This window comes from Copadichromis virginalis, linkage group LG5, assembly GCF_057382275.1.
Source record: "Copadichromis virginalis isolate Kocher_CV1m ecotype Utaka linkage group LG5, C_Virginalis_male_GT1.1, whole genome shotgun sequence".
NCBI lineage: Eukaryota > Metazoa > Chordata > Actinopteri > Cichliformes > Cichlidae > Copadichromis > Copadichromis virginalis.
In genome coordinates this window covers 35174809-35197698 of record NC_140622.1, presented here as the reverse complement: position 1 = coordinate 35197698, position 22890 = coordinate 35174809, and the positions used below count along the sequence as shown (strand labels likewise).

The 22890-nt window shown below is 38.4% G+C and overlaps 1 protein-coding gene across 5 annotated transcripts in view; it reads left to right on the top strand.

Moving 5' to 3' along the window:
• Positions 1-22890, top strand: part of slc12a5a (solute carrier family 12 member 5a) — a 192934-nt gene that overhangs the window by 142545 nt on the left and 27499 nt on the right. For all 5 annotated transcript variants that reach the window (XM_085457533.1, XM_085457532.1, XM_085457535.1 and 2 more), the window contains exons 4-6: positions 9608-9754; positions 19234-19288; positions 20247-20377. In XM_085457533.1, the coding sequence (XP_085313659.1) occupies positions 9608-9754; positions 19234-19288; positions 20247-20377 (333 nt within the window). The remainder of the gene's footprint in view (positions 1-9607; positions 9755-19233; positions 19289-20246; positions 20378-22890) is intronic.

Here is a 22890-nt window from a genome sequence, read left to right as displayed (position 1 = left end):
GAGAAAATAAAGATATAATTTCAAGATGTTAAATCTTTCCCAAGATAAATGTCATTTACATCAAATTTGCACAAAATTAATGATTTGACTGAAAGAATTAGGAGAAAAATGATCCATCTTCTCATCTAAAATGTCATTGCTTAAGTTCTCTTGATTATTATGCTCATTTGTATCTACCACATAGTAGCTTAGAGTACATTTTCACCTCACGTGTCTGTTTCTGGCATGTCACTCTTGATCTTAATTTGTAAACACAAGGGAGCAGCAGTACATGTGCATTAGTGGAAAAGGAGTCTGTCAGCCTTAAATCTGAGAGTGCGCGTAAACAGCGGTTTCACAGCTGGCTGTAACACATGAGGCTTTGTGGTGGAACCTAGAATATTCTAGTAACACATGTAGATGCTATTTAGAGGTGGTGCGTCTTGATTTCCACAGAGGATATTTTGCTACAGTGTTTTTATTTTTTATTTTTTAAAACACTTTCGCACATACAGACGCACACACACATAGACAGAAACCCAGCTGACCGCAGAGTGACTGGTTCATCCACAGCCGGTCAGGAAGACTGATGCTCGCTGGTCTCTCCTCTTGCTGTCTGTTTAATAATTCAGCACACCTGAGCAGAAACACATTTGCCCTATCAGCTCCGGTTTGGCCAGCAGAGCGTGCAGATTGCGTTACAAGCTCCCAGTCTGCCTCCCTCTCTGTTGTTACCCCCCTCTCCCCCCACCTCCCCTGACCTCACTCGCTTCACTTCACGCCTCGGTCTCTGCCGGTAATGAAAATAATGAAACAGTTGTGCGGATCCCCCTCCTCTTATCCACCCCCTTTTATCTGTCCTTACTTGTTCTTTCGTCTCCTCTTCTCTCTCCTGAATTATACCAAATCAGGTAGAGAAACCACCCATATGTTACACACAATGCGCTACTTTAATGTATTTATCAAAGTGACAAATTAATCATGAAATAATTATGTGCACTGATACCACTGATTTGCTGCAGGAAGTGGAAATAATTTCACACTCTTGCATTCAATTATATGATTCCACAGTAACATCGGTACATTTCTATCAGCAGTTCTCCACAAACAGGTGCAACACCAACCAGACATTTAAAAGAAAATCCAGACATTTGTACATGCAGTACATATTGGTCCTGCTTGTAAGCATAACAAATTCCTGTAAGAAGTGATTTAAAAGATGTCGCTGGTTTTGTCAGCCTAAGCAGCTTGGCAGGTTGTCCTAGACTGTGAAGGCCTGGATGTTTCCCTTCCTCTCAACTCAGTCAGAAGTAGTGTGTACTCCATCTCCTCATACTTCTCTGCCCTCTTTCTCTTTCATTTTCTTTCCCTTCGGGCTATCCAGGGATTTGGAATTGTTTTCACCTTCCCTTTTTAAATCTGCACTTCCCCAAATTCAACATAGAACTGCTAGCCTCAGCAGGGTAAGAGATGTTCAAAGGAAGGTTGAACTAAAACTATGTGAGTAACATAGGAAAAGGAAGGAGGGGGGATATGGATGTATGTAGCATATAACAAATTAAATGCAGTTTTAAAGGAAGATTTATGTTATCTAAAAAATACATGTTCATCAGCTGTCTGAATAAGCTGTTTCGAGTCCCTTCCTCCTGTCTTACGTCTTCCTCTCATTGGCTGGCTTTCTCAAACTGAAGGTTTTGAACACTATGTGAGCAGGTAATAATTCTGTGCTCACAGCCAGAGCTATGCACCCAAGATGACCATATTAAGGATATTCTCTGGTTGTGACATAATACAGATCAAAAAGTAGAAAAAATAAAAAAGAAGGAGTTTTGGGAGAACAGCATTTTGTTTTGGTTAATATGAAAACTTATCATTATGATAGTATAGGTAGAAGAAAATCAAGTGGAATCACATGTCTGCTCTACTTCAAGGCAACTAAAACCACTTTAAGGCTAAGGAAACCTACTTTAGTATACATTTCATTCACACAATCTATTGACCTGGCCTACAAAGAGCATCTGCTCTTTTTAGGACACAGAGCAGGAGCTGAGGCAAAGAAGAGGTACCAGAGATCCAGTTAATGCTTTTTTTTAAAGGAAAATCTTCCTTTTCTGCCCTGCACAGATTTTGAAAGAATCAGTTTCTCATGGTTTATGGACAAATGTGAATATTTTCTTGTTTGGAGTTAAGATGGTCTTTAAATTAAGAACAGCATTTTTCTGGCTGTGAGAAGTCTTTCTTTTTTATAAATCTACAAAATGGTGCATAGTTGGTGTATAGCTATGTGAGAAAAATGCTTGTGATGGATATGAAGCTGAAAAGATGGCCAGAGACCGAGATGCAGTCTGGTGATAGACTTGTGCTAAGTGGTAGGGCAGCAGGAGGCAGTGAATCTGAAGTAGGTGCCACAGCAGATGTATTGAAAGGTCCTGTTGTGCATCTAGCACACCTGAGCCATCCATGTGGTGCGTTGACTGCACCTCCCAGGGGATCGGTGGGCAGCTGTTTCTTCCTCTTTCAGTGGTGCCTCGCTGGCCCTACCTGTGGCTCTGCAGCAGTCCGTGTTCCCTTTGCTCTTGGTGGCTCATTCTCCAGGGAAATCACACTGCTGGCTTGTGGCCCATTAAGCAGACACTCCTGTGTATATGTGAGCATGTGCATTTATCAGGGCAGATGCTGGTCAGACTTGCATTCCCCATCCACAAAATGAAGTAATGAAACACCAACTGAATGAAAATTGAAAAGCAGTACTTTCAGTAAATGCCCTGACTTTTCTCCCAAGAGGGTCATTGATTCAACGCATGTACAAGCATTCAATCTGTTTTAGGCTGGTTTTCAATATAAAGTCATTACAAGCATTCATTAATTTACCCCATTTCTGTTTTGTTGCTGGCTGTTTAACAAATCCGTAGAAGTGTTTTATCTTGTTTAGGACTCTGTTTAGGCCCCCACACCCCCAATCCTGTTTTCTGTGTCTGTACATCTTATATAACAATCAGGATTTCTAGCAGACAGACAGTTTTTTTTTCCAAAGCCTCCCTATTGTCAAAGCTGGATTATAATTTATCACTCAGCCATTAGGTACCACAGACACTCATGCAGCAGTCCAACACTGAAGGTCTGCTTGATTGTGGTTTTCCATTGTGTGGGAGAACAGGCGGGGAAAATGACATTTTGCAGTCTGGAGAGAGTTACTGCCAACTTTGGTTTTGTTGTGCTTCTGTGGATTGTGGTAGGGCATAAACACCTTGTTGCTGTTGTAATACTCAATTGTATTTACACACCTTTTAGCGCAGATTATTATAATCTGCATTATCAGTCGTGCTTTCAACCTGCCTTCCTCTAAGTCTACAGTTGTGTATGAAACGCATTAAAGGACAAAAATTATACTGAATTTTCTCACTTCTCTGTAAGCCTTTCTGACAAACTATTCTATTCAAGATGTTATCTTTTTCAGATTCCACAATCTAACCTCTGCTATTTCAATTCAAAAAGACATACTCTTTTTCCTTATCTGTATTTGATAATAATCAACCCCTGTAGGAAGCTGATATTATACAACTCTTTAACAGTTTCCAGTGAGTGAATACTGCAAATGATCTGTCCGTGTGATGAAGAGCCCAGCGTGTGTGTATTTAACACAAAGCAGTTGTTAACGAGTTTTTGAGACTTCTACATCATCAGCGTGACTTCTTTTTACGCTCAAAAAATGACATAAATTGCATGACACATTTTTAATGACTGAATTGCAAAAATATGGCTTATGTAGCAAATGTGATACAAATTCAAACTCGTATATGGAGATTAAAATTTGATATATTTTTGCATATTTTGTCTAAAAGCTCAACAAACATCATCAAAACATTAAAGATTTCTGGCAGTTATTTCATGGTTCAGGTTTTGAAGGGTTAACATTACTGGTAAATGGACTGGTTCTTATTTCTTATATAGCACTTTTCTGCTCTGCTTGAGCCCTCAAAGCGCTTTATACAACATTCACACACACATTTATACAAGTCTAAGTGCTTTCTATCTAACATTGACACATTCACACTCTGATGAATGTATCAGGAGCAAGTCAAGGTTCAGCATCTTGCCCAAGGATACTTTGGCACCACACCAAAGCAGCCAGGGATTGAACCACCAACCTTCTGTTTAGTAGATAACCTGCTCTACTTCTCAGCCACCCCAGGAAAAGAGATGAGCAGCGAGGAAATTCTTGTTGTTATTAGATTCACCCACCTTGAAAGGAATTACAAAGCTCCAGCTTTCTGAAGGTGTTTTGTCTGCGATATGTACGTGCACACAGGCTTTCCTTTAATAACATACCTGTTGTTACAAACTAACCTCAGCCCACTTTGTGCAGTGGCAGCAATTTTGAGTCAAACAACAAAGTGCTGATGGCAGGGGTGCCTTTCTGCCTGCAGCACCTAAGTGCTAATGTATATTACACACCAAGTCCCTGAAGGACCTGCCAGGGGAAAGGCAGTGTTTTTAATTACAGGATTGCTGCTGGGGTGAGAAAGAAGAGAACTGAAAAGTTATAAGAAGACCTGAGGAGAAGTGAAATTGTGTCTTAATTATCCTAAATGTGTGTTTTTATTTTGAGTTTCTTGGATTTTAGTTCTATGAATTAAAATTTATTTCTCTGTTTGACTTTAATACTACTCCTACTGTTTGTCTGTTTTTTTCATTAAATAAAAACTGAACCTTAAAGCAGAGTACAGTGATACTGTGCTGTCTTTCTGACGAGCAACATAACATATATCAGGTGCACACAGACCAGAGATATACACTAGAAGTAAAACCACCTCTTAGATAATATATATGTAGTTTTACAAATATGAGTCCTTTCAAGGTTTACACTGGGTTTGTCTACGCTGACATGCAGATGATGAGAAATGCTCTCTGCCACACACTGAAGGGCACAGTGAGTAGCAATCTTATTTACATACCCTAGACAACTGACAAAGTGTGCAAATAATAATCATATAGTGGGAGATATGACAGAGATGAATGGGGTTTGTTCTCAGCTGCTCCCTCGAGCAACCTGCGGAGCCCAAGATGTGGATCTTTGATTAAAGCACAGCGAGCCTGAAAGCTGAGAGGTTCCCCGCTGCGAGGATTAAGTTGTGCGAGAGGTGAAGCTGTAGATTACATGTCAGCCATATTAAAGACAGAGTGTACACACACAGGGAAAATATGACAAACACCTTATGGAAAAACTGAAGTGTCGGATTAACAACAGTGCAGTTTAGATTTACTTTGTTAATCTTGCAAATAATAGAACAAGAAAACCGGAGGGGAACTAATGATTATTTTTATAATCTCTTCATCTACTACTCTTTTTGTTGATTAATAATCAATATAACATCTAATCCTGCAGCTGCAAAAAAAAATTAAAAACATTGAGTTTCCAAGGACATCTTGAAGAGGCTTGTGTGAGCAAATGCCCAAAAACAAAAGAAATAATTGATGAATATTTCTGATTAAAATTGCCGCTGATGATAATTCAGTTGTGTTAGCCAAATAGAAATTTGTAATCAAAAGCAAAGAAAACATTAGGAATCACATACAGTGCTAGGCTATGTGGTAAACCAATGGAAGATTGACTTATGCTGGAATCAGTTGCATTTTTTTTTTGTCTTCTAATGGTTATCCAGTCTTTAAAATACAGAATATAAAGCTGCTACCATGCAAAAACACAAATGTTTTACAAGTTTACCCACTTGTCATTCTTTTACAGCTCTCTCAGTTGGTGGAAGTCAAAACACTCATCGGTTGCATGGCTGGTTCATTGTTTTGTATCACACTTGTTGTTTTGAATGGTGTATTATGTCAAGTTATGTCAGCTAGAAACTTAAAAAAGTTAAATATCATGAGGGAGCAAACACTAATCCGTTGCAGTATTATCAGCCTATTCTTAATACTGTGTGGGTGCCATTCATGTCCTGACTTCTCTGTGGTGTCTCACAGTGGGAAGTCAGTAGATCTGTTGGGCCCTGGGGGTGGCAGAGTGGGGCACCAGCCCATCAGGCTTGTTCAGGAACATGGGGTCTGGTCAGTTTGTAGAATGGATCAATACCTGTTATGTAGCATATGACCAGTTTTGTCCACTGACAGGTAAGGTATATATAATCAGATACTGAGATATGATATGATATGAGAAACTGAGTGCTTCTGGTGAGGTAATCAGGGGCTTCCAAAGTGATAACCTTGCTAATTGCATTTCCGAGTGTGAGCACTTGCTCTGTTGTTTATCTAAAGGAAATTAGAAGATAATTATATTTGTAAGACCTGCTTGGACTTGCTCTGCCTCTGTCTCTCCAGCTCTGCCTCTCTCATTCTGCTCCTCTCTGCAAACAATACATTATTAATGCTGGAAAGCAGGCCTCTCCAAACAAATCACATACTCTAGCATCAGACACAACATTATTCATTTGATGTCAGCCACTTGTCAGGATGATTTGATTAAAAGTCTGGATTATGAATTCAGCATCTGCTGTCACTTCCCCGTGTGGGCCTCGTGGTTTTAAGTTCTCCATCTTGTGTAGTGTCCATTTGCTACAGCAAATTTAATAACCCTTGTTGAAGAAATATATTAGAGGCCGTGACTGATAACCACGAACCACTTAAGGTTCTCCCCAGAGCACATCATTATTTCATCATACATTTTGAAACCAACGCTGAACTTGAGAGTTTAAAATACGTAATCATGGAAGAAACGCTTTTATGTGAAAAAGCAAAAGCTAAGAGCTCCCTGCTCACGTAACTGTGTGACACTGTTTCCAAATTAGCCCAGACATACTGTAACCTTTTTGCGCGTGGCTCTTACTGATTCCCCTGCAGTAAGCTATTAGCTATAGTTCAATAAATCGGCAAAACCAGATTTTCATTAGAGTGTTGAAATAATGACTTATTATGCTCATTTTTAGCTCCATAATTTCAGCCATAATATTTTGCTGTGCCTCGGTACTGCCCTCCTGTTTATCAAATGTCTGCAATAAGACGTTTTAGGTCTGTTCCCCCTCCCCTTATGCCAACTTTATTCTGATTGCCACTATAAAACAGAAGGTTTGAACAGCAGGTGGGTGGACCTGTGTTCATAACCAGTCTGCATGTGATGACAGTATTAAGGATATCTGCTTTCACTGATATCATACAGGGCCAAGAGTAGGAGCAGTCTAAAGCTTGAGCTTTTTTAGCTCACATGGATTACATGTTATTGAAATTTTGGCTGTGTTGCTATGATCATCCACAACAGTAACAGTAGATTATGGAGTAAAAAAGGAAAAGTTAATATCTCAGCTTTAATGAAACATGTAACTGTTCATGCTGAGTACCCGAGAAAGATTTGTCAACATGATTTTTGGTAACAAAATGCTGCTGAATCACCAGCACAATTTATTTTTTGTCCTAGAGAATCTCATACATTTTAAAAGAACTTCTACACATAAACACATATTTAGGTCTCCTATTGTCATCAGATGCAAGGTCCTAAATTGTGAACGTTGGGGTTTCGCAATGTTAGAGTTTCACCTTATTATCATTGTGACCAAGACATCTCCTATGATAATATTTCCAAATCTGTATCTGTACCAAATTACCCAAAACAGGCCATTATTTACAGAATTGTCACATTAGTATTATGGGCACAATATTGTAATTTCATTCAAGTTATCAGGTACTTGGGTATAATATAATCATTTGTTTTGTTTTAATTATAAGCTTCTTTGATTTTTATGTCCTTATGTTGTATCAAAGCCATAAGTCTGTAAGCACGTTGCCTGCTGAAGTTCATTTTGTTTTACAACCCACAAAGCTTGTGAGCAACAAGATACATTTTTGGGTGACGTGGTGATTTATTAGGAAAAATAATTAAATTACTAGATATCCAGCGTTAAAAATCAAGGGATAAAACTTAAGATAACACAGCAGGGAGGTGATAATGAGCCAACCCAGGCATGTCTTTATCCACACCTTGTCAGGTATGAACAATTAGCAACCTAAAGACCCTTGTACTGTCACTTCAAGGGCAGTTACTGCTGACGATGGGGATAAAGTTAGGCCAAATTAAGCTATCTATGATTCAGTACTTCCTATCCTAACGAAAGTCTTTGGTTGTACGAGTAAAGCTCAGTAAACACTGTGTGTATAATTACATAGACGTAATGTTCCCAGTTTAGCTGTAATTTCCCATTTGAGATAAATTTTTATTACCCAGCTGCTGTTTTGTTTTTAATACTTGAAACATTTTTGTAACCTTTCTGTGTATTAGCATCTTTACTAACTCAATCTACAGCTAATCAATCCTTTATTCACAATTTTAAGCTGCATTTAAGTGCAAACATGCAGCAGAGAAGCTTCGTTCATGTATCTGTGATTTAATGATGTGACAGTGAAGGTCGCTTGGTAAAATGGGTCATGGCTGGATACTAGAATAATTACCTGTCATTGGCCAAGCTGTCCTCGAGCAGGAAATTAATATTTCTCTATTATGTACAGGGTTAGCTGCTGTGTCCTTCAGATTTAATAAATGCCATCATGACGGTACAGACCCACACTGGAAACACTCAAATACTGTTCATTAACAAATTCATGCAAACGCATTCACATCAAGTGCATCCAAAAACCTTCGGCAAGAGAATCCTCCTATTAATAAATAAGAAGTGCAACAAAATACGTCGTGATTCTCCGAGCGTCAGTAATTGCCTTCAATAGATCAGCCTTGAGCACAGAGCAGTACAGAGCAGCTGTCTTTGTCAACTGATCCACACCAGGGACTGCACTGCAGCACCAAGACACACAAACACCCAGCCTGTAAAGAAATACAGTAATATTTCATGCATTCATTGAACAGATTGGTCACATGGCTGCTTTCTGATCTCAAAGTTTTCTTTATTTCCTGGGCTTAAACTGTTTTTGTAGTCAGCAGAGGATTTGGAAGAAGGAATGTAGGAGAGACATATATTTAAGCAAGAGGACTGAAAAGTATATTTTGGCATAGAATTTGTAAGCCTTTCACACTCTTTAACTCCAGTTTACATTATGTCTTCTTACAGCTATCCTTAAAATAAAAAAATAACCCAAATGATTGTAATTTTAAATATATGTTAAACTACACTAACAAGAAAAAAGAGCCTATAATCAAAAGCGTGTGTTTGCAGTAAATCAACCCGCTAATGTGGCAACAACAGCGAATTCAAGCCAAAGTGGCCTTTTTAAAATCACAAATTGGGCCTTTGAAAGTAATAATCTGTGAAGTCCTATGTGCCTTTTTCCATCGGTTCAGTGTTTTGCTTTATTGTTTTGGGTCTTTGCACGTGTAAAAAAAATAGGCACATAACACATACTGCAAACTGTGCTTCCCAGCATGCACGGCTGATGTGTTGACTTTTATTGATTAATATATCTGCCAAAATGCAGCAGGAGTCATTCAGTGGGTGCTGCGCATCTGGTGTGGAATGCTTATAGCGAGAGACAAGCTAAGCATTTACATCTGGAGTCTGACAGCTATCTGAATTTTAACGTTATACAATCTAGATTAAATACTTGGAGAAACTTAAACTGTAACTGTGCATGAATAATGCTCAGGTGTCTCTTTCTTCTCACCCCTCTCTTCTTTCAGGCTCCCCAGCTCGGCACACTGATGGGCGTTTATATGCCGTGCATCCAAAACATCTTCGGAGTCATCCTGTTCCTCAGGATGACCTGGTTGGTGGGAATCGGAGGTGTCATTGGGACTTTCATCATCGTTTTCATGTGCTGTACCACAGTGAGTGTTGTACATTCTTGTAAATTTTAGCCCAGGTTCATAGTGAAAATTCAGAATTTCACACGTTTTATAAAGTGCAGCATTCGTGGAGCGTAACATATTGTAGAGTGGAAGGTAGCAGATGTAGCAGAATTTATTGTTCAGCAGTGTAAGATTGTTATCACCATTATTGGCTCTGGTGAGAACAGCAAAGATTAAGGACCTTGCACAGAATATGGTTGGAGAAACAGAGGATATAAATATGTTTATAATGGTTCAGTAAATTCTGTGTTTTGATTAGTGAGCAGTAGCTTTCCATTAATGTGGTGCCATACTTTGAATTGCAAGTAATTACTTCTCTGCATTAGCCGAAACGGCTTTCTTTTTTATTTCATCCAAAAATAGTTCGCCAGGGGTAGTTTCACAGTAAAATTGGTCATACAGCTGTTGTTCAGTCTCTAAATAGAATCAGTCTCCTTAGTAAGCAGAGTCAGCCTACAATACACACAATGTATCTTTGTTTATTTTTCACAAAGATATCTCCCTTATTTTAAGGATAACAGCTTTGCTGTAATGTGTTTGAACAGCTTAAATGTTGACATTCTTTCTTGGTTTTAGTTAAGCACAATTTCTTTGCTAAACATATAATACAGCCCAACCCTCTTTGCTCTACAGTTCTGTACCGATGTATTGTATTGGTTTATGTCCAATAGAAAACTTTGTCAGTCTGGTAAGGTACCACCCCCAAGAATTTTTAATGTGTTACATCTACAGAAATATGGATAGTTGACCCAGTCGTGGTTTTAAACGGCAAGTCTAAGGTTACAGCTTACTTAAATGGAGCAGTGTGGTCAAAGAATAACTGCAATTATCTATTTAGGAGTATAGTTCACAGACATTTCCCTCTTAACAATGTGGCATTCAGCAGTAATAATAAAGTGACAAACTGGCAAGTGTTTTTAAACTAATCTTACATGAGATAACATTAAAGGAAACCAGAGTGTTGAAGATTGTTTTGTTTGGTAATTTATTTCAAACATGTAAACAATATACAGGTACATTTAGACAAGAAAATAAGAGAGAGAAAAATACTATACAAATTTTTTTTTTAAATATTTATATACATATATACAATATACAATATACAAAAATCAATACATTTCAATATAGCCACCGTTCTGATTAATTTACATGTTGAAAGGGAGTGGGAAGAAGTAAACACTTATTTAATCCCACCCATTTGCCATAAATTATCAGTTAATATTTAGTCAGCGTCCTTACTGATATAATTTGTAATAAAAATAGTGAACACATTTCTGATATACTATATACTATATTATAACATCATGAATTTTTTTTTAAATAGAGACATTCACTTAATTTCAATATTTTCCCTTTCTTTATAGTTCATATTTTTATAACTCTTTTTATAACTCTTGAACTTTTGAACTGTTTTATGTTTGGACATTGCTTTAATTCCATATTCACAGTGTTCCATAGTTTCACTCCATGAACAGAAACACAAAAGCTTTTTCTTGTAGTACGTACCTTCATTGTTTTGAAGTTACAAAAACCCCTTAAATTATAGCTTCCTTCTTTCAAAAAAAAACATACTCTGAATATTACCTGGCAGTTCTTTATTTTTTGCTTTGAATAGAATTTGTGCTGTTTGGAATTTCACTAGATCGTCAATTTTCAATATTTCAGACTGCAAAAATAGTGAGTTTGTGTGTTCCCTATAACCTGCATTGTGGATGATTCAAATTGCCTTTTTTTTTTGAAGAGTAAAAAGTGAATGTAATGCGGTTTAATAGTTGTTGCCCCAGACCTCTGCATAGTAGCCTAAGTATGGTGAAACCAGTGAACAGTAGAGAATATGAAGTGATGTTCTGTCGAACACCTGCTTTGCCTTGTTTAGTATTGCAATGCTTCGTGATACTTTGGAATGAATATATCTTACGTGAGCTCCCCAGTTAAGTTTTTCATCTATTATTACCCCCAGAAATGTATTTTCACTGACTCTTTCAATATCAACACCATTTATTTGAATGTTAGCATTTGTATTTAAACTACTATTTCCAAATAACATAAGTTTAGATTTATTCAAATTGAATGATAATTTGTTTTTATCTAGCCAGAACTTCACTTTACTTATTTCATTAGTCATATCCTCCAATAAATTCTGCAGATCATCACCAGAGCAAAAAATGTTTGTATCGTCAGCAAAGAGAACCATTTTTAATACTTTGGACACTTAACAGATGTCGTTAATGTACAAGTTGAAGAATTTTGGACCCAAAACTGACCCTTGGGGTACACCACAAGCAATGTCCATACATAAGGAGCAACCATCATTTAATTTCACAAACTGCTTCCTGTCACCTAAATAACTCCGGACCCAATCTAAAGCTACCCCTCTGACACCGTAACGTTCCAGTTTTCTTATTAATATATCATGATCTATAGTGTCAAATGTCCCACGTTTTATAACACTGTTCAGTATTTCCCATAATCTTTTAATATTATTTCTATTTATATCTAATTGCTTCATATAGTATTCCTTTTTACTATATCTAAGTATATTAGTTAACCTATTTTTATACCAAATTCTTTCCATATTCTTAGCAGCGACAGTTCACTTGAAGGTGGCAGGTTTATATTTGAGGACACAGGCGTTAGCAAGATTATAGAGGATCCTAAAATGTTTTTTACGTCTTGCCAAGTCCAAACAGTGCTGAGAATTACATACGTAGGTTCCTGATACTAAGAACGTTCACAGAGGTTTGAGATGTATGAAATAAAACGTCTTCTTCTGTATCGGTTTAATAAGCAGTTATGGTTTTTTGTGTTATCGCTCTTTTCGAAAAGCTCAATTTTCTGAAAATACTCATAGTTTAGAGTTTTGCAGTTTCTTGTTTTCGAGACATAGAAGAAGCTACTTTCGGCTGCTCCATTATTCACAAGGGGTCTCCACAGCGGGTAGCGCCGCATGTTTGCTTTGGCAGATTTTTACAGCAGATGCCCTTCCTGACTCAACCCCCAAAGGATTTGTGTCTCCTGAACTAGGGATCTTTCATTTATTAGATGAATGAAAGCCGCTGTTTGTGAGATGTAGTATCTATTTTTATTTGCCAGAATGGTATCATTGACCCTGCACCAAATCCAGCAAAGTAGTGTTAAAGTGAAATTTCAAGAGAGGAGGTTTTAATCATCTTATTTTAGCCGGTGTAATGATTCTGGGTCTGAGTGAAGTGTAACGTTGCAGATCACATAACCAGGTTCCTTTTGTGCTGTATAAAGAGCAAACTGCCTCTCTGTCGATGATCTGTTTGTATTTCACAGACCCCACACGTTCAGTCTGTAAAAAAGAACAACATGACACACTGTGATGCTCCCTGGTTCCCTTTAATGTCACTGCCACAGAGTCATGTGTCAGAGTGACTTTGGACTGACACCCTGCCGTGGCCCTGAGACTCGCATTACATAAGACTCTCCCACAGGATCGAAGTCGCTGCTGTCAGTGGTCTGGCTGGCTTCTACAAGATGATCGTGTTTGATGCATTTGATTGTCAGAGAGCATATACTTGGCCTCCTCACTCAAAAGCTTAACATCTCTATTCTGAAGGGTGTTGACTTAATTTACTGTCTCTGTTGAAAACTTGACAATGCCCTGCATGAGAGCTTTCTGTCAGACAACACAGGCGCATCCAGCCTGAGTATGGCTTTTCAGTGGATTGCCTTGCTAATTTTATTGTACATGACAGTTTAATTAAAACTTTGTGGTCTATAAGATGTAAGAGCTGTGCGTCGTTCCTCTGATTTGCATTTTGGGTTATGGACTTTATGTTGGTTTGTCTGCGAGTTTGTGCAACCTAGATTCTCCTCCAGCTGAGTATATTTATAGAACGACCCCCTCAAATCCCAAACACTGCCTGCACAGACACATGCTGCGGCCCCGTCATTTTTTCTGTGTGACAGTATAGAGGGCATACTGAATGAAACAGCATATTGATAGAACATAATATGTAATTCCATGTTTGAGCCTGATATCTTAGTAATTACCTCTAAAATATAGATACTGAATCTCATCAGCTTATTATTTTTTTTCCATCAGCATCATAAAAATATAAATAATTAATAAAAAGGGGATAAAAAGATTTTGTGTGGTGCATGAAAAAATACAGCACTCAGTTTTATGGTGGAAAAAATAGCAGGAGAGAAAAAAAAAAGCTTGGAGATCAAAGCTGGTTCAGACACAGCTTGACAGGAAGTCGTGCAAACACACAAACACATTTGCAATTCCTATGCTTCATTTCTTATGCTTTAACACACACATACACACACACAGAGGAATCAGTGCTAAAAAGTTCCTTACGTCCATTTACTAGAATAAACTCTGAAAAACATCTCTCAGTAATTTCGTCTCACTGTTTAATATCACACACACACACGCACACACACACACACACTTTTTATCACTCACACTGAGCTCATTGCAGAGCCCCGGGGCGATAAGCTCGAGCGTGAACGGTGTGTGAGAAACCCCCACCTCTCTCCTCCTGAGCTCCTTACATAACCACCGAGGCCTTCAGGGGCTCTCAGCAATGAGCGCGTGTGTGTGTGCATGTACATACGTGTACGCAGCGATGCCCACCTGAGTGAAATCCACAGGAGCCAAAGTGCGAAGGAATCTCGCATGTTGTAGAGCTTAATAATATACAGCAGGACCCCATGTTTTATTCACTTCATGGGATGTCACTGACAGTGCACTTTTCAGGTGCTTAATCACAGCTGCACATATCTGCAGCTGTCAAACGCTCGCGCCAATATTTTTCTGTCACATCTTGGCGGAACGTTAACGAGCCGCAGTGCTCAAACATTCAGGGAATCGTTATATAAAGAACGCGCCTCCGTGTGGAACGGCTCTGACACATTAAACCATTAACCATGAAATTATACACGCAGGCCACCATTTTAAAAATCAGTGCTTTGCTGCAGACAGCATTCTCCAAACAGGGACGCTCAAACGTGTGTACGTCGTACTGGTATATGAGTCTTTTTACCCCAGATAATGAATACAGGCTCTTACCACATTAAAATGAGCTTTAATATTCTAGATGGAAAGTCATCTGTTATTTGGTCTTCCTCATTACTTCCAGGTCTTGAATCCAAATGCTGTGAGGGGAAGGGTTGGATGCCCTCTGTCGTGACTCATTTAAATGCTTAGGATGCCTTTCTCGCTCATCTCCTCATATTTTACTCTTTCGCTTCTTCAATTTCTCCAAGCCTTTTCTTTTTTCCATGTTTCTGTCTCATTATTCCTTTTCTCCTCCTCCTTCTTCCTTTGATTCTATTCTCTCTCTTGCTCTCATTCTTATTCTATTATTCAATTTTTGTCCTTTTTCTGCCACGTCTGTTCTTGTCTCGCAGCATAGCACAGCAGCACCTCGTCCTCTTACTTATAGTTTCCATTCCCACCATCACTCTGAAAGTGAAAATCACCTCAATCACTGTCATTTGACATTGGTGCCTTCCATAGTATACCATCCACAGGGATTTCAAGTGATGAGCAGCACCCTGAAACTTCTGTGCTTTTGTATGTCAACTGATGAAGTTGTACCTCAAAAAAACCATTCTGCATTTGTGTAATGAAGCATGATAATGAAGCACGCTATCAGGGCAAGGCAAAAGCTCCAGTCCTGTCGAAACCAATTTCCGCTCAACTGTAAGGTCAAAAAAAGACCAATTCAGAATTTGTCTGTAGCTTTGGGAAGAAACAGACCAAAAGTGTCCTTTGGGGTCATCAGTGGGGAGTGTGTCAGCTGGCAGGCTTTTCTTAAAAATGACTTTTTTCACCAAATACATTCCTAGGGCTCATCTGTAATCATGATGGCTTAGCAATTATTCAGGCCTTGCTACCATTCCGATTACATTTTGAAGGAAAACATCTCCTTTGTGCGAAATGTAAGCTGTGTGCTGTTGTATCTCATGTGGATGAGACAGATGGTGGGGAGGTCTAATCTGGCCTTTCTACTGGCATGCTTAGAGCCTAGAGGGCTTTTGGGTACATGTGAGTTTGGAGGCACTGACTCCAGGATTCATGGAGAAAGAGAGAGTTATAAACCAGAGGATGTTCACTAACGCAAACTCTCAAACCATCACAGTTTTAGGTTACCAGCCTGAAAGTGGGACGATAAAACAGGCCACAGGCTCTGGGTCAGTGGGAAGAAAGATTTTGCCCATCCTGCCTGCTAAAACAGAACATCGCTGGGTTTTTTTAGTGCCACTCTTCAAATGTTCTGCGAATACAGACGTGATTTGGTCATCAAGTGCTTGAACTACAGAGGAATCTGTGTTAGATTTAGTTATTAGATCTCCAGTATCTGCTTTTGATCCTATGTTGTGGTCCATTTGGGTCTGCAGGTGAGATCATTGGAGATGAAAGCCAGGCAGTTTCTCATGCATGACTTTTTCTGCTAGAGTCCCTGTCTGCAGTGATGCCCAAAGGGTCATTTAACTAAAAGTGATAAAAATGGTATTTCACAACAGTGACAACAACAAAATCATCTGCTCTTCTGTTGCCACTTGTGGTGGTTCAGTCAAACAAAACAACATATGACATTAATTGCACATCAGCAATCAATCATAGATTGAAGGTGAAATTATTCATCTAACTGGAGACAAAATTTGAGTTTTGAAAAGTGATAGTTGCTACTTTGTCTTGTCTGCAGCTGGTTGTAGACAAAATCAACGCAGAATCGATCCATATATCGATACAGTTTCCACTGAAACACAGATAAACTTCAAATAATTGGTTGCTTGACCTAATTGCCCTCATTCATTTCCACTCCTCGTGCCTGTCAAGCCTTCTGTTCTCATAGAACGCACGATGAGGCTAACAATATTGATACTGTCAGATTTTCAACTCCAAATTCTTGTTATTTTCAAAACAGTGAGTTGTGACTTCACACAGACAAAAGCAGGCTTCTCATTTCAAGCCAGTTACCTACTGATATTGCCAGCTGAAATCGCAGCTGTCACTAACATGCTCAGTTTGTCAGCTTTAGTTTTCTAATTATATTTCGCTCCATGAGCACTGGTTCACACAAAGAGCTTTGATAAAGTCTTAAATTGGCACTTGCATAAATAACTGGATCTAAACCTCTGTTTCTCAGGAAATAGTCAGAACTCTTACAATGCTACTCCTTCAGACTGAACTGAAAGAGCTGTATTGTTTGCTGTGCTTCAGACTAGAATTAACGATATATATCTTCAGAATGAGATGGCAGAAATAAGATTCTGCTATGAGCATAAATTACAGTGCAGTACTTCTTGGAAATTAAAACATATAGACCACCTTCCAGACTCATAGTAATTGAAAATCACGTATCAATATAAAACAGAGCATGTGTTTTAAAGACAAAGTCAAAGGGGGGGTATAGTGTATAATTTACCTTTAATATTATTGACATACATAAAATTCAGAGCGAAGCATTACTAAAGCACCAATCCTGTTTGGCTACACTGCCAGCACTGCAAATCAGACAAGTGCATTGCTGGCTTTTCTGCATGGAGATTCAGTGATTGGGTATGCGACTGACTACCTCTGAGTGGCTGCTGCCCACATCAGATAAAACACTTAAACAATTACTGTCTTATCTGCTGTGGTGGGAGAAGGGTTTCTGGCCTCATTATGACCAGATTAGAGTGAGAAACAGAGCCCAACTCACTGTTCACTCCTGATCATCAGTCCACTGGGCCCTCAGGTGACACTAACCACATTAAAGTCTTTGCAGAGACAGATACAATAACAGTTAAACATAACCAGCATGGTTTCCCGTGGCTGGAAAACCTCACTCCAGTGTAGCTGAAACAGAAACTTTGAAAAGAAACAACCATTGATTGTTGTGGTAAATTAATAAATAATAATAAGTAATTGTTCTGTAAAATGTTGCATTTATTAACCACTATTCTTGTCAGTAACAGAATTTACTGTTGTTCTTTTTTACCTTACATTTTAGGAAGGTGATTACAGTTTAAATGTTACCCAGGACAGACTGCTATTGCACTAATGCTGCATGCAAGCACAGATTGAATTAATAATATATATAACTTTACATTCAAAACTCAACTAATAATAACATAATAAACTAGAACAACTCATTTATAGAAAAGCCCCCAAAAATAGGAGAAAGTGAGACATGTTTTAGGCAGCCAGTTCTCACATTTCGTCCTCGCGTTTCTCTTTCTGTGTCTGCCTCTGTCTTTCATGTGCAGACAATGTGAAAAGACACTCAGAAATTCAACAATAGCAACTAAAAGAATAATGAAATCTTAATGCTGTCTTTGTACTGTCAAACACACTCTCCCGCTCTCTTTCCCAGTCACTCTCAGTGCTTTCACGTTGTCATTTTTTATTTCTTCTGAACCATTCTTCCACTCTCTGCGTACATCTCTCCCTCTTGTCCTCTGCAGGCCAGTCGGGACTCGCGCTTTGTGTTGCAGGCGACTGTGATAGCCGTGAGCTTCGCTTTACCGTGCCCTTACATATCTCAACTCGACAGAGTTCCATAAGAGTTGTCGCTGGATGTCTGAATGTGCTCTGTTGCCTTATTTGACAGAAATATGTGCATTCTTCCTGTTTGTTTCTGGTCATTTGATAAACAAAATGTCTGTATTTCGTGAATAAATACATCTCCAATTACAAAACTGGAGTAGAAAAAATATTAGAATATTGCTGTTGATTTCCTTTCGGCTCTGCTGAAAGCCTCTAGGAATGTGCTAAAAATTCTTCAATGCAGGAAAGACCCTACTCTGTCTTTGGTATCCACAGAAAAGCCTCATTAACGGTTAGATGGACTTCCATTACAATTTTTTTCAGCTATCCATGGTAGCAAGAGGATAAACTAATGACTTGATGGATCAGGGTTATCCACTAACTCTTCAACATGCACTATTGCAGCAGCACAGAGGCAGGCTTGTGCTGAAATATCTTGAAGGGGGTTTGAAAATGTTTCACATATTCGTACACTGTGTTGAACTGAAATAGTTCCAATGACTTTGACTGACATTAACTGCTCAAGCTTTAACATCAAGTCATGTATTTTAGATGTCTGACATTTAGATTTATGTTCCCGCCACATCCTGATTAGTGTGATCTCTCCTTTGAATTTAGTGCTGATTATTATAAAAATTATTGTTTCAGGGGTTTTTTTTCCAACTAACTTGATTTGCACATATAGCATTGTGGTTGCGAGCATTGAGCTAAATCAGACTCTTAGTTTTGTTTTTATTTTATTACTTAGATTTAGTTTACCAGTTTCATTTCATTTTTGATGATATAAATAGGCATGACACCTTATTCATTGAGGTTTAGTTCACAATTTAAGAAAACAATAAATGGTATTCTTCACAGTTGAAAAGATCAAAAACTTGTGTGCGTAATTTGCAAATTTGATCTAATTTCTTCTTTTCCTGCTCCTCTGTCCTTCTCTGTGTAGACCATGCTGACTGCCATCTCTATGAGTGCCATCGCTACCAATGGAGTAGTGCCAGGTGGGTGAGCAGACGCTGGCACCACACAGTCATCGCTGTTTGAGTCTGTCCGCTTCTAAATTTCTCTTTTCGCTGATTGCTTTTGGCACAGTACACCCAGCGCAGCTTGATATCTCCAGAAACATTAAAAGCTTTAGTCTGGGATCTTGTGCACTTTAGCTCCTTGTCACGCAACATTATTTACACAAAATAAAGCATCAGCCAAATGCTTGTCATGAAGATCTGCATCGGCAAGTTTGTATCTGAACACAGACACATGAACGTGCATATGCAGGCTAGCTACATTTTATAAGCGAGTTTACATAGTAATGATGGCCTGCATCTTACCAGTTGGTGTGCATGCAGCAGGGGTCAGAGCAAATTACAGGCTTGTAGAGAAGTGTGGAAGTGTATGCCAATTATAACTGTCTCTGTTATAATCAGTCCCAACCCTTGTGCTGCTCCAAAGTGCTGATTAAGGTCTATTTATTTATGTTCAGTTCATTTATTTGCACACTGCTTGTGCATTTGTGTATAACAGTGTGATAAGATGCAATAACAAGAAAACCTTTTCTAGCAAATTCAGCAAAAATTACAACTGTCAGAAAGCAGTCTACCAAAATAAAAAAGCATTACAGAAAAAACTATTTTCTATCATTAATGTATGGAAATCGTTTTTTAATTTTAAAGAAATCTGCTGGATATTCACTGGTGTACACAGTGGACAGTTTTTTAAACATCTCTCTTGTTCTTTGTTGTCAAGTTTTTTTTATTTGATTGTGTAAAATGTTAGTCGTTAAAAGAGACAAAATTGAAGTGAATGTCTGCACTCACCATGGTGACATGCTAATGTCAAAACTAATTAACAGATACAAAAATATATGTATGGTTCAGCATGAGATGTCATCGTTTAGTCTTCTCACAGACAAAGTTACCCATTAAATGAGTACTTCAGAGTGATTTTGTGCTGTTCGTGTAGCTGGAGGCTCCTACTACATGATCTCCCGTTCACTGGGCCCTGAGTTTGGGGGAGCGGTCGGAATCTGTTTCTACCTGGGGACCACGTACGCTGGAGCCATGTACATCCTCGGAGCTATTGAGCTCCTCTTGGTGAGAATGAAGCCCTCTTTGTGTTCACTCTCTCTGACTTTGTTAATGTCATCACCAGGCAGTAACATGTTAACTTTCTTTTCATTTCATTAGTGTAGCATAGTTTATTAGTATTTAATGCCATAATTAATATTATGGCATTTGTACCCTCAGACCATGCAAGTGGTTAAAGAACAACAACAACAATAATAATAATAATAATAATAAAGTCCTGTCCACGTTGTTCAGGTCTCTGTCTTGTAACAGCTTCACCTCTTTCTGCTATTCACCAATGTTTAGAAATGAAACGCATGTGTGAAAACAGCTTATCTGCTAGTGTCAAACATCCAGCCTGGAGTGTGGAAGGACCATTTAAAAGTTGACTCACCCCATCATGGCTCAACCAATCAGCGATCACCAAGTCTTAGATGGTCTTATGAATCATATTAAGTGATGCACTTCTCCTCAGGTGAACTGCCTGTTTTGAACCACTTATTTATTCTGGAACTGATTCTGGTTAAATGCTCGTTTTTGGACGTTTTTAATACATCCCAAACAGCTGCCACATTTATTTATTTATTTTTTGAGTTCACTTCTATGTGAGTGAGAGAGAAAAGCGTCTAATATCCTGTCTATTTGAAATGACATCCATTTCAAGCTTATTCATCCGTGATGTCACAAGACCACGATGACCTAAAAGAAAAACGATGTGAGCTGCCAGGTTAGTAGACGATGACCACTCAAATCACAGCTTTTTCTTCCCTGCAGTAAACCCTCCAACATCACATTTTGACAATTTTTACCAAGGTGATAACACTGTCAGACCCGCAACTCTGAGGGGAACTTTGTTGTGCTCCAGTGGCAAAATATTACCCTTTAGATTCAATTATAGTGGTAATATATAAACGATTTTTGCACCATGTTGTTCTGGTCCGAGCAGATTTGAAGCCAACATTGGAAATGTTTCAATGGTTAAAGGCAAGGAGCCAAACAAAACCTCTAGCCCAGAGGTATTTAAACATTAATCACTAATGTGTGCAGGGAATGTGGCTAATCTTTTCTTTCTGTTCTTTGTTTTAACCAGGTAACAACAAACATTTTCCAGTACTAATTTACAATTTTGTTTTCACATGATTGTTCAGTGTTGTAATATAAGCTTCTTTTTTTTGCTTGTTTGTTCATTTTAGAGTGAGTTTGTTTTACCCTTTTCCAATCTTCATATTAAGTGTGTGTCAGTCTTCTTGTCCAACTCTAACAACTGTGTATTTCTCCAAATGTCAAATTCCTCCTCTGAAGGTGTCCTATTATGTGCATTTCCAGATCAAAGTGTGTATTCCTGGACTCTCGCAGAGTAGCTTTGTATGATTTACAGTTCAAAATAATCCTTGTTTATCTTTCTGGCTGACTTGGTGTTTGACTTTGGCCACAGTTAGTATCGTTATCTGCCTTCATAATAGCATAATATCTCCACTTTAAATATATATTAAAAAAAATGATTTGATAGATTTACTCCTGTAGCTACAATGACCTGTATTGCTTGTTAATCTCATCCATGCTTGTTACTATTTTTGTTGTTCAGCAGAAGGAATATGATCCCTCGTTTTTAATCCTGCCTGCAAACCTCTGGCTGACTAAATTTTTCTAAAGAGGGGAATAGTTATTAGAGAGTACAACAAGTCTAGTATAAATAAAATAAAATAAAAAGAAACCATAAAATCCTTAATTTAAGTATATTCATTGAAATTTGGGAGGGGGGGGTTGTTTATTCCAACTGGTCAGACCCACATCAATGAAACTTCTGATATTCCTGAAATCCAATCAGTGCAAAGTGAAACAAAAAAAAATGTTACGCTTCTAACGAATACAAAGCAGAGTATTTGCATGTTCTTCTCCTTTGGTTGATTTTCATCATCACTTTGCTTTGAAGCTATTTTCTTCTCGCAGTATGTGCTCTTCAATGTGAATTCTGATTAGTTTTTGAAATGGCGCGATCTTTCATCTCAATCTTTCGCTTCTCTCCTCCTGTTTCTCGTTCTCCTCCTCTGCCTTTCACTCCACACTTCTTCCACTGCAATGCCTCCATGTTGCATGGGATATTGGGTAATTATGCAAATACTGCATTATAAGGGATGAAGACACTGCCTGAGTAACAGGATCATTCCTTGAAACAGCTCTCATCACTTTGGTCCACTGTTATCAACTGTCATTTTTTATTGTTAATAATATTATTCTGGATGCCTCTAATGGTTATGGAGTTTGATCGTGTCTGGAGGTTAATTCTGTCTTCTGGGTCAAAGCTGGCTTAGTTTCCATTGTAAAATAACAATCCTTGCAGAATTGTAAGGAGCGGATCTCGAGGAAGACTGATTTGAATATGTTTCATCCTTCCACCCAAGTCAGGAACACAAACTGATGCTGCTATTTTAGGAACCATGAAGAGTTCACCGTGAAGCTACGATTTGTTTGCCTAGTGATGTGCTGTTCTTAGCATTCAGCCAAATGACCGAAACCACAACTCACTGCTTGTTCTCTTG